This window comes from Rhinatrema bivittatum, chromosome 2 (assembly GCF_901001135.1).
Source record: "Rhinatrema bivittatum chromosome 2, aRhiBiv1.1, whole genome shotgun sequence".
NCBI classification, from domain to species: Eukaryota; Metazoa; Chordata; class Amphibia; order Gymnophiona; family Rhinatrematidae; genus Rhinatrema; species Rhinatrema bivittatum.
This window is the reverse complement of record NC_042616.1, coordinates 460,498,135-460,511,794: the sequence shown is the minus strand read 5'-3', so window position 1 is coordinate 460,511,794 and position 13,660 is coordinate 460,498,135. Positions and strand designations below refer to the sequence as shown.

Sequence of the window (13,660 nt, the reverse complement as noted above, 5' to 3'; positions counted from 1 at the left end):
GTCCTGAGTCTATCTGTCTACACGAAGGAAAACGAAATTATCAGGTAAGTAATTTCTCCTTTGTGGCTCCCTTACCTTACAAGTGCCGTTGTTTCAATTTTGCCATGTAGTAGTAATATATCTCTTGCGTCCCTCGGTGACACTGGATGAGTCCCAGAGGAAGAGTGCACTCAGCCAGAGGGGTTCAGAGCAATGCAAGAGAAAAGAGGGAGGGACAAAACACCACATTCAAAAGCTGTGTACCTGGAGCACAAGTATCTAACCCGGACAGATAGCCAACGTGTGTAGGACTTATTGGAAAGTGGTTAACAGTCTGAGCTAGTGTGGGGAGACTCCTCTAAGAGAATAGGAAAATGGAGAACATCTTTCTCTCCCTAGGTTCAAAAACTGCAGCGAGCAGCTCTCAAGGACCCTGTAAAATGTGCTGTGTCATCCAAGTACCAGACGGTGGAGAAATTGCAGCAGTACTACATCTTCATCCCATCCAAATTCAAGGTAATGCACCCCTCTGGCACACACATTACCTTCCATCTCATTTTGTCATCCCATCCAAATTCAGGGTAGCATGCCCCTATGGCACACAGCTTACACTCCATATAATCTTCTCTTCATCCCTTTGGGATTTCCCTCTGGCACACCCTCTTCTACACGCTGTATATAACTTCATCCCATCCCATCTCAGTTTAAGTTCTTATGCCCTGTCCCACTTCTGTCTGCAAATCTTGACTTCTCACCTCTGTTTCATGCACTATTGGTGTACAAGGTCTTTCTCCTCTTTGCACTTTTCAACCACCCTATCTGTACAATATAATAATTTACTTAGGCTACTGAAGAGTTTGCTATAAACATTGTGGCAAAGAGCAAGTACTGAACAGGAGAAAGTTATTCTCATATGCACCTGCTACAGGATGAATACTTTTATAACAGAAAACAAAATAAAGATTCCCTGTGTGTACCCGGATCAGCCCAGACTCATGGGTTTTGCCTCCCCTACAGCAGATGGAGACACAGACATTTTAACGGACTCCATCCTATACCCCTGAGGTGCCACCTAGAGTCTGTCAGTATTTCTGTCTCCAGCAGATGGTGGAGGTGCAATCCCTAGAGTCTGGGTTTTTACTTAATTGGTTTACTTAATCGTTTACTTACCTGGTGTAATTGTTAGTATTAGTCAGAGATCAGATATTTGGAAGGTTTCTGGCTCTTTTTAAAAAAAAAAAAGAAAGTTGCTTGTGCAGGAACAGCAAGGAAGACACAGCAAGTTTTTCAAGCCATTCTGTTCTCCAAGATTGACTACTGCAATTCCATCTTGCAAGGTCTACCACCTTCTACTATAAAACCCCTCCAGCTGCTCCAAAATGCTGCGGCGAGAATTTTAACGAATACTAATCGGAGAACGCATATCACCCCCATTCTAAAAGATCTTCACTGGCTCCCAGTGAACTTCAGGATTCTCCATAAATCACTGACAATTATCCACAAAAATATTCACCATCAGACCCCACTTGATCTTTTACACCCTCTCAAATTGCACTTGACGGCCAGACCCCTAAGGGATGCCTACAAGGGATCCTTACATGTTCCTCCAATCAAAATTGTACACCACTCAAATATCAGAGACAGGACATTCTCTATCACAGGTCCCTCCATCTGGAACGCCATGCCTCCGGACCTCAGGCAGGAAACTTGTCTACCAACTTTCAAAAAGAAATTAAAGACTTGGCTGTTCTGCCGAGCCTTCCCCGCCAACAGCCTGATTTAGAACTATTCCATCACTCATGTAAATAAACAAACACTAATTATACTCACAAGTCATCATGAGGTCGGCTCATTGCCTCCCTCCCATATTCCATTGTATATAGTAATTTATCTTCGTTCTCCCTCTCTTTTTTTTCTTCTCCCAGTTAAGGCATCCTTGTTATAATGTAACTTTATGCTCCTTTAAATTATCTCTTGTTGACTGGATGGTTATAGTTACTGCTTAGTTCGATGTAAACCGAGTTGATTTGATTTGTATCAAGAAAGTCGGTATATAAAAGCCTTTAATAATAATAAGTTTCCTCCAAGCCTTCCAGGGGGTTGGCAGGTCCTCGTGGGACCATCCCCCCACCTGGTATTAGAGGCAAAAGAGCAGAGGGTTGAGAACCTGGGGACTGCTAGAGCCGGAGGGTGATACCGGGGAACCCGGCTCACTCACCCTCGGCAGGCAGGTCGGCAGAGTCTTCAGAGCACGGTAAAAAAAAAAAAAAGAGGTAAAGTGATTTTTTTGCTGTTGACCGGCCCAGCGTTCTCTCCAGCTCATCCCTGCCTGCCTTACCGCCGCGTTTCGGCTCGCGCGAAGGCTGTGACCGCCAGGTCTATTTTTGGCGCGCAACTTCCCTCAGCTGATCGGGGATAAATTTAGCCTGTGGAGATGCCTCATGGTGCGGCTTGCTCCGCCTGTGGCAGCGCGCGCACAGGCCTCTCTCGGGCACGGTATTTACGCTGACTGCGTCTCGAGGGTGAAGGGACCTCGGGGAGGTCTGCCGAGGTGAATCCCCGTGACAGCAGCAGTTCCTTGCGGCGCAGGGAGCCTGGAAGGCTTGCAGCTCTGCCCCAGCCGTCTGACCTGTTCTTGCTTAGTGCAGGGACGGAAGCCATTTTGAAGACCTTTAGGAATGCAGAGAGAGCTGCGCTGGAGGCACAGAATTCCCCACCACCTCTCTCTCCGTGACCAGGGCACTCCGGGGGGGGGCAAGTCGCAGGAAGATCAGGCAGATGCTTCCGATGACCCTGAGGAGGCCTCAGATGTGTTTTCTTCGTCGTTCTCCTCGGACTTGGTGAAGTTTTTTCACAAAATGTTCAAGGCACGGAGAGCGTCCAAGCGCCAGAGAGGCAAGGTCTCAGGGGTCCACTGCTCGTGCAAGTGCCCCAGGTTCCCGCCGGGGGAGGTCAACGAAGTCTAAACGCCCTCTTAGTCTGTGGCTGTCATCTTTGGATCTATCTGGGGGGGGCCCTTCCCCGCAGGACCCTCAGGGGCAGGATGCAGGCCAGGATTGTCAGCCCCTGGTTCTCAAGCACGGAGGCGTTTCTGCGGTGGATGGCGATGATCCCAAGGTGGTCTGCTTATTCCAAAAGGAGGAATTGGATCCGCTTATCCTGAATATTCTGGAAGAGCTCGGAATTGAAGTTCCGCAGGAGGATTCACGGATGGGAGCAGTGGATCCGGCGATGCTGGGTCTCAGAGGTTCCAGCTCGGTCCTTTTCATGTCGGTGACTGACTTCTTGTTCGGAGAGTGGGACACTCCGGATCTCGGATTGAAGGTCAGCTGCGCCCATGGATAAGTTGTACCCATTACCAGAAGTTGTAAAGGTTCTACACCGCATCGTGGTTCATCCAGGAAAGGTGGTACTCGTAGCTCCTGAGTGACCAAGGCATCCGTGGTTTCTGGATCTCCTGAATCTAGCAGTGGGCGGTCTGCTTCGGTTTCGGCCATCTCCCAATCTTCTGCATCAGTGTTCTGTTTGTTTCGGAGAGGTAGAATGCTTTTGTCTAGCGGCATGGCTTTTGAACGGCAGAGGTTAAGGAGTAAGGGTTACTCTGATGCGGTGGTGGTTTCACTCTTACAGTCCAGGAAGAACTCTACATCCATGGCATATGTTCGAGTTTGGGTAGTTTTTGAATCCTGGTGTACAGAACGTGCTGTGCAACCGTCCAGGGCTTCTATTTCAAATATTCTGGACTTCTTACAGGCGGGGTTAGCCAAAGGCTTGGCTTTTAATTCCCTGCGAGTTCAAGTGGCTACCCTTGGCTGTTTGCGTGGTAAAGTGCAGGGAGTGACCCTAGCCTCTCATCCGGACTTGGTTCGTTTTCTGAAAGGGGCCAAGCATTTGCGGCCTCCAGTCCAGGATCCTTGTCACTCCTGGAAATTGAATCTGGTTCTCCGCGCCCTTTGTGATGCTCCTTTTGAACCTTTGAAATGGGCGACCTTGAAGGATTTGATGCTGAAGGTCATTTTTCTGGTGCCTATTTCCTCGGCATGGCATGTTTCCGAGCTTCGGGCTTTGTCTTGCAGGGAACCGTTTTTACGGATTTCAGAGATGGGAGTTTCATTACGCACAGTTCCCTCCTTTCTTCCGAAGGTGGTGTCCTCCTTTCATTTAAATCAGTCAGCGGAGCTCCCTTCCTTTGCGGGACTGGATTCCTCTAATCCTGAGTTGAGGGAATTAAGAAAGCTGGATGTGAAGAGGGCATTGTTGCATTACCTGGAGGTTACGACCAGTTTTCGTCTTTTGGACCATCTATTCGTGCTGTGGAGTGGCCCCAAGAAGGGTCACAAGGCATCAAAAGCCTCTATCGTGTGCTGGTTGAAGGAAGTTATTGCATCAGCGTACATCGTGTAGGGTCGTCTGATCCCTATCGGTCTTAAAGGTCATTCTACCTGATCACAAGCGGCCTCCTGGGCGAGTTGCCGCCGCAAGAGATTTGTATAGCAGCTACCTGGAAGTCTACACATATGTTTGCGAGGCATTATCATTTAGATGTCTGGGCTCCAGAGCCCGGTTCCTTCGGGGCCAGTGTGCTCCGAGCGGGACTCTCTCGGTCCCACCCTGATTAGGGAAGCTTTGGTACATCCCAGGATTCTGGGCTGATCCGGGTACGTACAGGGAAAGGAAAATTGGTTCGTTCTTGCTAATTTTCGTTCCCGTAGTACCATGGATCAGCCCAGAGTCCCACTCAAGGGAAAATGGAGAGTCCGCTCAGCTGGTAGTTAGTGTTTTCTACAAGTTTTTCAACATGCCCCCCTTTTCAGGGTAAGAGTAAGGGCCTTCATTTGTTCAACAAGTTTTTGGTTTTTCATTCCTTCTGCTCTTCGGGGAGAGGTGGTGGTTTATATAGATGCTATGGTTGAATTTTCTGCTTGGGTACAGTGTAATACTGACAGACTCTAGGTTGCACCTCAAGGGTATAGGACGGAGTCCATTAAAACTTCTCTGTCTCCATCTGCTGAAGGGGAGGCAAAACCCAGGAGTCTGGGCTGATCCGTGGTACTACAGGAACGAAAATTAGCAGGTATGAACCAATTTTCCTTTCCTACCACTTGTTTTTTTTCTAAAAGCAGTTAATTTCCTACCGTGTAGCCAGATGGACTCAGGACCAGTGGATTATGTGCTCCTCTTCTAGCAGATGGGAGACTGAGTCAGATTTCAAAGCTGACGTCACCCTAGATATTCCCCTGCCGTGACCTCGGCTCCTCAGTATCTCTCCGTCTCCCTAGCAGTTGTGGACGCTATCCCCTTGCTAGCACAGTGCTAGCAGGATTACAAAAAAAAGAAAAGAAGCATTTACCGCTGTGGTGATACCTAAGGGTCTCTCCCCCAGTCGAGAATTCCTGAGGCAATCTCCGATCCCTCAGAGGTGCCTTGGACTGGTAGCCAGCTCCCTGCATGGACTTAGCCGCTGAAGCGGCTGAAAGGCAGCAGGTGCAAAGCTAAGCACGGCGGTGAAGGAAAAAGCCCTCTCCCCCATAGCTGGAGACTGTCTCGGCACTCAGCCAGTAAACGCTGAGACCAGGTAAGTTTTAAAAAAATCCAGAGAAGAAGGACTCCGGCGAGTCTCCTCTGGTCTCCTTGCTCGGCGCACCGTACCGACTTCGTCCCGATCCCGGTGAGAAAAAAGGGTGGGCTCCAAACGGGTTGAGCAGTTTCCAATGGGCTAGGCCCCATTTTCGGCTCGGTGGGTCAACCACGTGGTGACCCTGGCAACGTCATCTTGCACGCGGTGGGCTCTGGCGCCATCTTCCCCCTTCGGCTGTCGGTACGCGAGGGGCAGGCTGGCCGCCTGGACGCACAACGGGCGTTTTTACAAGCACACAGCCACGCATACGCATACCCAGACGCATTACCTGTGCGCACCGGATACCAAGTATACAGATGCGATGGCCCCGGCGGCAAAGAAGCCCAGACGACACTCCCTTTGCGTGGCCTGCCACATCATAAGAACATGCCATACTGTGTCAGACCAAGGGTCCATCAAGCCCAGCATCCTGTTTCCAACAGTGGCCAATCCAGGCCATAAGAACCTGGCAGGTACCCAAAAACTAAGTCTATTCCATGTTACCGTTGCTAGTAATAGCAGTGGCTGTTTTCTAAGTCAACTTAATTAATAGGTAATGGACTTCTCCACCAAGAACTTATCCAATCCTTTTTTAAACACAACTATACTAACTGCACTAACCACATCCTCTGGCAACAAATGCCAGAGTTTAATTGTGCGTTGAGTAAAAAAAGAACTTTCTACAATTAGTTTTAAATGTGCCACATGCTAACTTCATGGAGTGCCCCCCTAGTCTTTCTATTATCTGAAAGAGTAAACAACCGATTCACATCTACCCGTTCTAGACCTCTCATGATTTTAAACACCTCTATCATATCCCCCCTCAGCCGTCTCTTCTCCAAGCTGAAAAGTCCTAACCTCTTTAGTCTTTCCTCATAGGGGGGAACTGTTCCATTCCCCTTATCATTTTGGTAGCCTTTCTCTGTACCTTCTCCATCGCAATTATATCTTTTTTGAGATGTGACGACCAGAATTGTACACAGTATTCAAGGTGCAGTCTTACCATGGAGCGATACAGAGGCATTATGACATTTTCCGTTTTATTCACCATTCCCTTTCTAATAATTCCCAACATTCTGTTTGCTTTTTTGACATCAGAGCAGCACAGCCCGACCTGGAGTAATGCTTGTGTCAATGCTGTGAGGAAGCCCAGGGAGGACTAGATTTTCAAATGTTTTCCAAGCGTGGTCTATCCCAGTCAGAGGACGGGTCAGCAATGACCTTATCCGACAGCTACCCGGGGCTGAACCATTCCGAGATGGCGTCCTCACCGCGAAAGGGCTCTTCAGTAACCCCTACTCCGGCGTCCCAAGGGATAAGCATGGACCCAGGGGCCTTCTCTTGGTGGAAATCTTTCCAAGGACTACAAGTCTTTGTTCAGGCTCAGTCAGCCCCAGTGGCAACCTGGGTGGAACCCCAGCCAGGGGCACCTGATTTCCCTGGCCCTGTCTGGGGGCCTTGAGACATGCCTCACCAAGAGTATCTCTGACAGGGACCCAGACACCATAGCTGGCGATAAGGACTCACTGGAGGAAGGGGAAATCCCTCCAGGCCTGGAACCATACAGAACCATGCTTCGCTTCTTCCACAGGGAGGAATTGCCAGCCCTTGTCTCCCAGACTCTGAAGACTCTAGGGATTCCAGGCACGGACCATATGGCGAACCAAAGAAGAACCCCATCCTGGTGTCCCTTCATAAGGCTTCTTGCTATTTTCCAGTGCTGGAAACCATTCAGGAACTGATTGACCTGGAATGGGAGTCCCCGGAGGCGTGCTTGAAAGGAGGGCAGGCCTTGGAATCCTTATACCCTCTGGAACCCGCAACCAAGGAACGCCTATGTTTCCCAAAAGTGGACACCATGGTCTGTGCCGTCTCGAAGCGAACGACCATTCCTGTTGAGGGAGGAGAAGCATTGAAGGATGCTCAAGATAGACTATTAGAATCCATCCTTATGCACGCATTCGACGCAACAGCAATGACACTGCAAATCGATTCCTGCTGCGCTCTAGTGGCTTGCTCCTGCTTGCTTCTCTCTCTTGAGACAGATAGTTATGGAGCATACGCTGGAGAGGCAATCGAGCCTTCTGCAGCCTTCCTGGCAGATGCAAGCTCAGACCTAGTGCGTACCTCAGCCAGAGGAATAGCCTCAGTAGTAGTGGCTAGAAGGCAATTATGGCTGCGCAACTAGTCAGCAGATGCAACCTGTAAGGTGAACCTCACAAGAATGCCCTTTAAGGGATCTCTTCTATTTGGAAGTGAATTGGAGAAACTAGCTGGTAGGTAGGGCGAATCTCCAGTGCCTCGTCTATCAGAAGGCAGAGGAAAGAGATCCCAGCGTCCCTCTCCCAGGAGAGCCTGGGGCAGAGGCTCCCAATGCTTCCGGTCCTACAGAAACCGGTCCTTCCAGACAGCACGACCTTCTGGGAGGTCTCAGTCCTTTCGGAACAGACAACCCAAAAGAGGAACAGGTCCAGGTGCAGGCTCGATTCAAAATTCCCAATGAGAATGGGCAAGACCCATCCACAGGAAGAGGAAATAGAGGGTTGACTCTCCCAACGATGGGTCGAGATCACGTCTGACAAATGGGTTCTGAACATCATACGAGAAGGCTACGCTCTGGAGTTTCACAGCGTCCCTTGAGACAAGTTTATATCATCACCCTGCCACTCTCACCTCAAGAAACTGGCAGTGGAATCCACACTGACAAGACTACTCAGTCTGAAGGCTATATAACAGCAGTGCCTACACTCCAGCTAAATACAGGGCGTTATTCCATCTATTTTATCATGCCCAAGAAGGGAGGGGTCATTCAGACCCATCCTGGACCTTAAGGGCGTCAACCGTCATCTACAGATACTATACTTCCACATAGAAACTATCTGGTCCGTAATAATGGCAGTGCAACCGGGATCTCCCTGGATCTCTCTGAAGCCTACCTTCACATTCCAGTCCCTCAAGACCACCAATGTTTTTTCTACGGACTGGCAACTGCCCCCAGAACATGCTCCAAAATTATGGTGGTCGTGGTGGCAACACTGAGAAAAGAAGGGATCCTGGTACACCCCTACTTGGACAATTGGCTGATCGGGGCGAAGTCACCAGAAGAGAGCCTTCAGGTGACCAACAGAGTCAGGACCTTCCTTCAGGAACTCGGTTGGGTTGTGAACATGGACAAGAGCAGCCTACAGCCCTCTCAGTCCTTAGAATACCTGGATGCCCGGTTCGACACCAAGCAGAACAAGGTCTTCCTTCCCCCCCCGAGGAGCAGGAAACTGATGGAACAAGTGTGCCGATTGATATCCAGAACACTCCCCAAGGTATGGGGACTACCTTCAGGTCCTAGGCCTCATGGCATCAACTCTGGAAGTAGTACCGTGGGCAAGGGCCCACATGCGACCACTCCAATACTCCTTGCTGTCCCGCTGGAACCCACTGTCCCAAGAGTACTAGATTCGGCTCTACCTACCAATGGGAGGTATGCTCTTGGCTCCAGTGGTGGCTGCAGGAAAACCACCTAAGCAGAGGCGTAAGCCTATCCCCACTGAACTGGATCGTACTCACTACAGACGCGAGCATCCGAGGATGGGGAGCCCACTACCAGGAACTGATGGTCAGGGACAATGGACCAAGGAAGAGGCGAAATGGAACATAAACCACCTGGAAGCTTGAGCGGTCAGACTAGCGTGCCTGCAGTTCAGTTACAGGCTCCAAGGGCAAGCGATTCGAGTGATGTCGGACAACGCAACAACGGTTGCCTACATCAACTGCCAGGGAGGAACCAGGAGCCAGCAGGTGTCTCTGGAGATAGACCCCCTCATGGAATAGGCAGAGATAAACCTACAAGGGATCTCGGCCTCCCACATCGCAGGAAAAGACGTCTCAGCGACTTCCTCAGCAGGGAAAGCCTGGACCCAGGGGAGTGGGCGCTGTCGACCAGAGGCTTCCAGTTGATAGTATATCGCTGGGGCCGCCAGACCATGGACCTACTGGCCACATCTCGCAATGCCAAAGTCCCCTGGTTCTTCAGCTGCAGATGAGAGCAGCACTCCCAAAGGATCGACGCCCTCATTCAGAGCTGGCCAGAGGAGGACTTACTCTACGCCTTCCCTCCATGGCCTCTACTGGGAAAGATCATCCGCAAGATAGAAATCCCCAGAGGACTAGTCCTAATAGTGGCTCTGGACTGCCCAGATGCCCATATGCCCATGGTATGCAAACATGCAAAGACTCCTTGCGGGGAGCCCTCTGCACCTCCCTCCACACAGGGACCTTCTCCAGCAGGAACCGATCCTTCATGAAGATCTGTCTTGATTCTCTCTTATGGTCTGGCCCTTGAGAGCACTTGCCTGAAGAAGCGCGGTTATTCAAAGGCCGTGATCGCCACCTTGCTCCGCGTGTGGAAGTTCTCAATGTCCCTGGCATACATAAGGATCTGGAGAATATTCGAAGTCTGGTGCGAGGTCTGCGGGGTGCCCCTACGAATAGCCAAGATCCTCATGATTCTGGAATTCCTACAGGACGGTATGAAGAAAGGGTTGTCACTCAAGGTTCAGGTAGCAGCTCTTTCCTGCTTCAGAGCTGAAGTAAACTGAAACTGTCTGTCTGCACACCCGGATATGGCCCGTTTCCTAAAAGAGGTTAAGCAGCTCCGACCACCCCTGAAGAGGCCGGTCCCCATATGGAATCTCAACCTGGTATTGGACTTTTTAGCAGGACATTCCTTCAAGCCAATGCGCAATCTGTCACTGTGCCTTTTAACGCTAAAGACAGTCTTCTTGGTGGCAATATGCTCGGCCCGTCGCATCTCGGAACTACAGCACTATCCTGTCTGGATCCATTCCTCCATTTCACTCCAGGAGCAATATAGCTTCGCATCATCCCCTTCTTCCTATCGAAAGTGGTCTCGAGGTTTCACTTGAATCAATCCATCATCCTACCATCACCAGAGGGACATAAGGACTCTGAAGACTCCCGACTTATTCGTCACCTAAATGTTGGCAGACTCCTAGTACGATACATAGAGCTATCAGAGCCGCTGCACAAAACAGATCGCTTGTTTGTTCTTCACAGCGGGAAGAAACAAGGCAAAGCAGCCTCACGAGCGACTATAGCTCGCTGGATCAAGGACGTAATCAAGGCAGCTTATATAGAGGCAGGTTAAGGCTCATTCTACTAGGGCCCAGGCAGTATCCTGGGCAGAGGCCAAACTTCTGTCACCGGCCGACATCTGTCGAGCGGCGACGTGGTCATCCTTACACACCTTCTCCAGGTTCTACCACCTGGATGTCTAGCTCGAGAAGACGCAGCCTTCGCAAGGGCAGTGCTAAGTGGGCCACGGGCAGCCTCCTGCCCCAACCGGGAGTAGCTTTTGTACACCTGGCTACACGCTAGGAAATGGAGAAATTACTTACCTAATAATTTCGTTTTCCTTAGTGTAGACAGATGGACTCAGCATCCCGCCCACGGCTGCCCAGGAGAGTCACCAAAGAAGAGCCTGGAAAGCGAACCGCTATGCTATACAAATATGGGTAAACCATTACCCTACCTGTAGTTCAGGGCACCCACATTAGGAAGGGTGTCAGCGTTATGTTGGTTGAGTGCACTGGCGGTCTCCAGTTTTAATCAAGTTTTTAATTAGCCAATATAAATGTCAACAATGGCTTTTCAAAGAGAATACTGAGGAGCTGAGGTCACGGCAGGGGTATATCTAGGGTGACGTCAGCTTTGAAATCTGACTCCTTCTCCCATCTGCTAGCAGAAGAGCACATAACCCACTGGTCCTGAGTCCATCTGTCTACACTAAAGAAAACAAAATTATCAGGTAAGTAATTTCTCCATTATTTTATTAATTTAATTTGGCAGCACATAAACCTTCTTTTAGAAAGACGAATTTATACCAGCATTCAAAAGCAGTAGTTTGAGAGAGATGGTAAATGTGCAATGATTTTTTTTTTTTTTTTTTTTTTACTCTTTCAAAAAATACAAGTACTGGGGGCCATTCCATGAAGTTAATAAGTAGAACATTTTTAAACAAATCGGAGAATATTTTTTTTTTCGTTCAATGCACAATTAAATTCTGGAATTCATTGTTGGAAAATGTGGCAAAGGCAGTTAGCATAGCTGGGTTTAAAAAAGGGTTGAACAAGTTCTTAGAGGAAAAGTCCATAAACTAGTATTAACCAGATAGATTTGAGGAACACAACTACTTTATCCTTGGGTGGTAGCAGTATGGGATCTTTCTACTATTTAGGATCTTGCTAGGTACTTGTGCCCTGGTTTGGTCACTATTGGAAACAGGATACTGGGCTTGATGGACTCTGAGTTTGTCCCCATATGGCAATTCTTTTGTTCTAACTAACAATAAAATAAAACTTAGGATATCTTAATGTCCATGATGTGTCTGCACTTTTGAGTATTGTATGCAATCCTGGCTGCCCCATCTCAAAATAAATATAGTGTAACTAGAAAAGGTACAAAGAAGAGAAACAAAAATAATAAAGGGGATGGAACGGCTCCCCTCTGAGGAAATGCTAAACAATTTAGGGCTCTTCAGCTTGGAGAAGAGATGGCTGAGAGGAGAAATGATAGAGAACTATAAATCATGTGTAGGGTGGAATAGGTAAAAAGAGAATGCTTATTTACTCTTCCAGATAGCGCTAGGACTAGGGAACATTCCGTGAAATTAATAGGTAGCATATTTAAAACAAATTGGAGAACGTATTTCTTCAGTCAGTGAACAATTAAATTGTGAAATTTTTGCCGAAGGATGTGGTAAATGCTGTTATCAAATTGGGATTTAAAAAGGGTTTAGTCAGATTCCTGGAGAAAAAGTCTTTAAACCATTATTAGCCTTGTAGACTTGGGAAAGCCACTGCTTATCCCAGGTTATGAATAAGGATTGGATTTATTCTTTGGGATCCTGCCAGGTACTAGATTGACCACTGTTGGAGACAGGATTCTGGGCTTGATGGACCTTTGGTCTGACTCAGTATGGCATTTTTTATGTTCTTATGTAATATTAGAATCAAAACAGGGAATTTCTTAGCTTTCAACCACTTAGTTTCCTAAATTGTGTGCCATTGAAGCTACATGACTTTTTCTCTGGTGACCTAGATCCTTGTCTCCCTTCTCCTGTCCCTCCCGCCCCCTCCTCTGCTTCCACCCTCTATGTGATAATGCACAGCTCTCCTCTCTCACTTGCAGGACAGTTACCTGGTGTACATTCTGAATGAACTTGCTGGGAACTCTTTCATGATCTTCTGCAGCACTTGTAACAACACACAGAGGGTGGCCCTGGTCCTCCGCAACCTGGGCTTCACTGCCATCCCACTGCACGGCCAGATGAGCCAAGTAAGTGCCTGCCCAAGCAGTCCCATGGGACTGGAGGAGGGTGAATGTTTTCCCTTTTTGTAAAACTATAGGCAAGTTGGTCTAATCTGGTGGTGGGAAAATTTAATGTAGATTCTATGAAGGAAAATATATTAGTGTCTAGAATCTAGTGAGTTTCAGAATCCGAGGCAGTGGGTTTTGTTTTTTTACCAGAAGATCATCATGTCAAATGAAACTGATCAATTTCTTTGATTGGATGACTAGTGAATTAAATCAAGGGTATGCGCTGGATGTGGTTTGCTTGGATTTCAGCAAAGCATATATAAAATGAGCAGCCTGCAAGTGGCTGCCAAGGTGTGGTGAACTGGATTACAAACTGGTTCAGGGATAGTGGTAAATAAAATTCACTTTGAGAAAAGAAACTTTCCTAGCGTGTAGCCAGATGGCCTCAGGACCAATGAGTTATTCTCCCCTGCCAGCAGATGGAGACTGAGTCAGATTTCAAAGCTGATGTCACCCTATACATACCCCTGCAGTGACCTCAGCTCCAGTATTCTCTGTCTCCAGCCGAGACGGTGGACATACCTCTCCATATGGGGATTTACTTCTTCGAAGGAGAAATTCTACATTCCAAATTGAAGAAAATTTAAGCCCCACTCTCCTGCAGTAAAACCTAATGGTCCCTCCCCCAGTTGAGAATTCCTGAGGCGATTTCCACGATCCCTCAGAGGTGTG

At 48.5% G+C, this 13,660-nt stretch overlaps 1 protein-coding gene across 1 annotated transcript in view; it reads left to right on the top strand.

Moving 5' to 3' along the window:
- The window catches only part of DDX47 (DEAD-box helicase 47), a 58,167-nt gene that overhangs the window by 16,773 nt on the left and 27,734 nt on the right, over positions 1–13,660 (top strand). The window contains exons 7-8 of the mRNA XM_029590468.1: positions 379–495; positions 12,800–12,946. Coding sequence (XP_029446328.1) covers positions 379–495; positions 12,800–12,946 — 264 coding nt within the window. The remainder of the gene's footprint in view (positions 1–378; positions 496–12,799; positions 12,947–13,660) is intronic.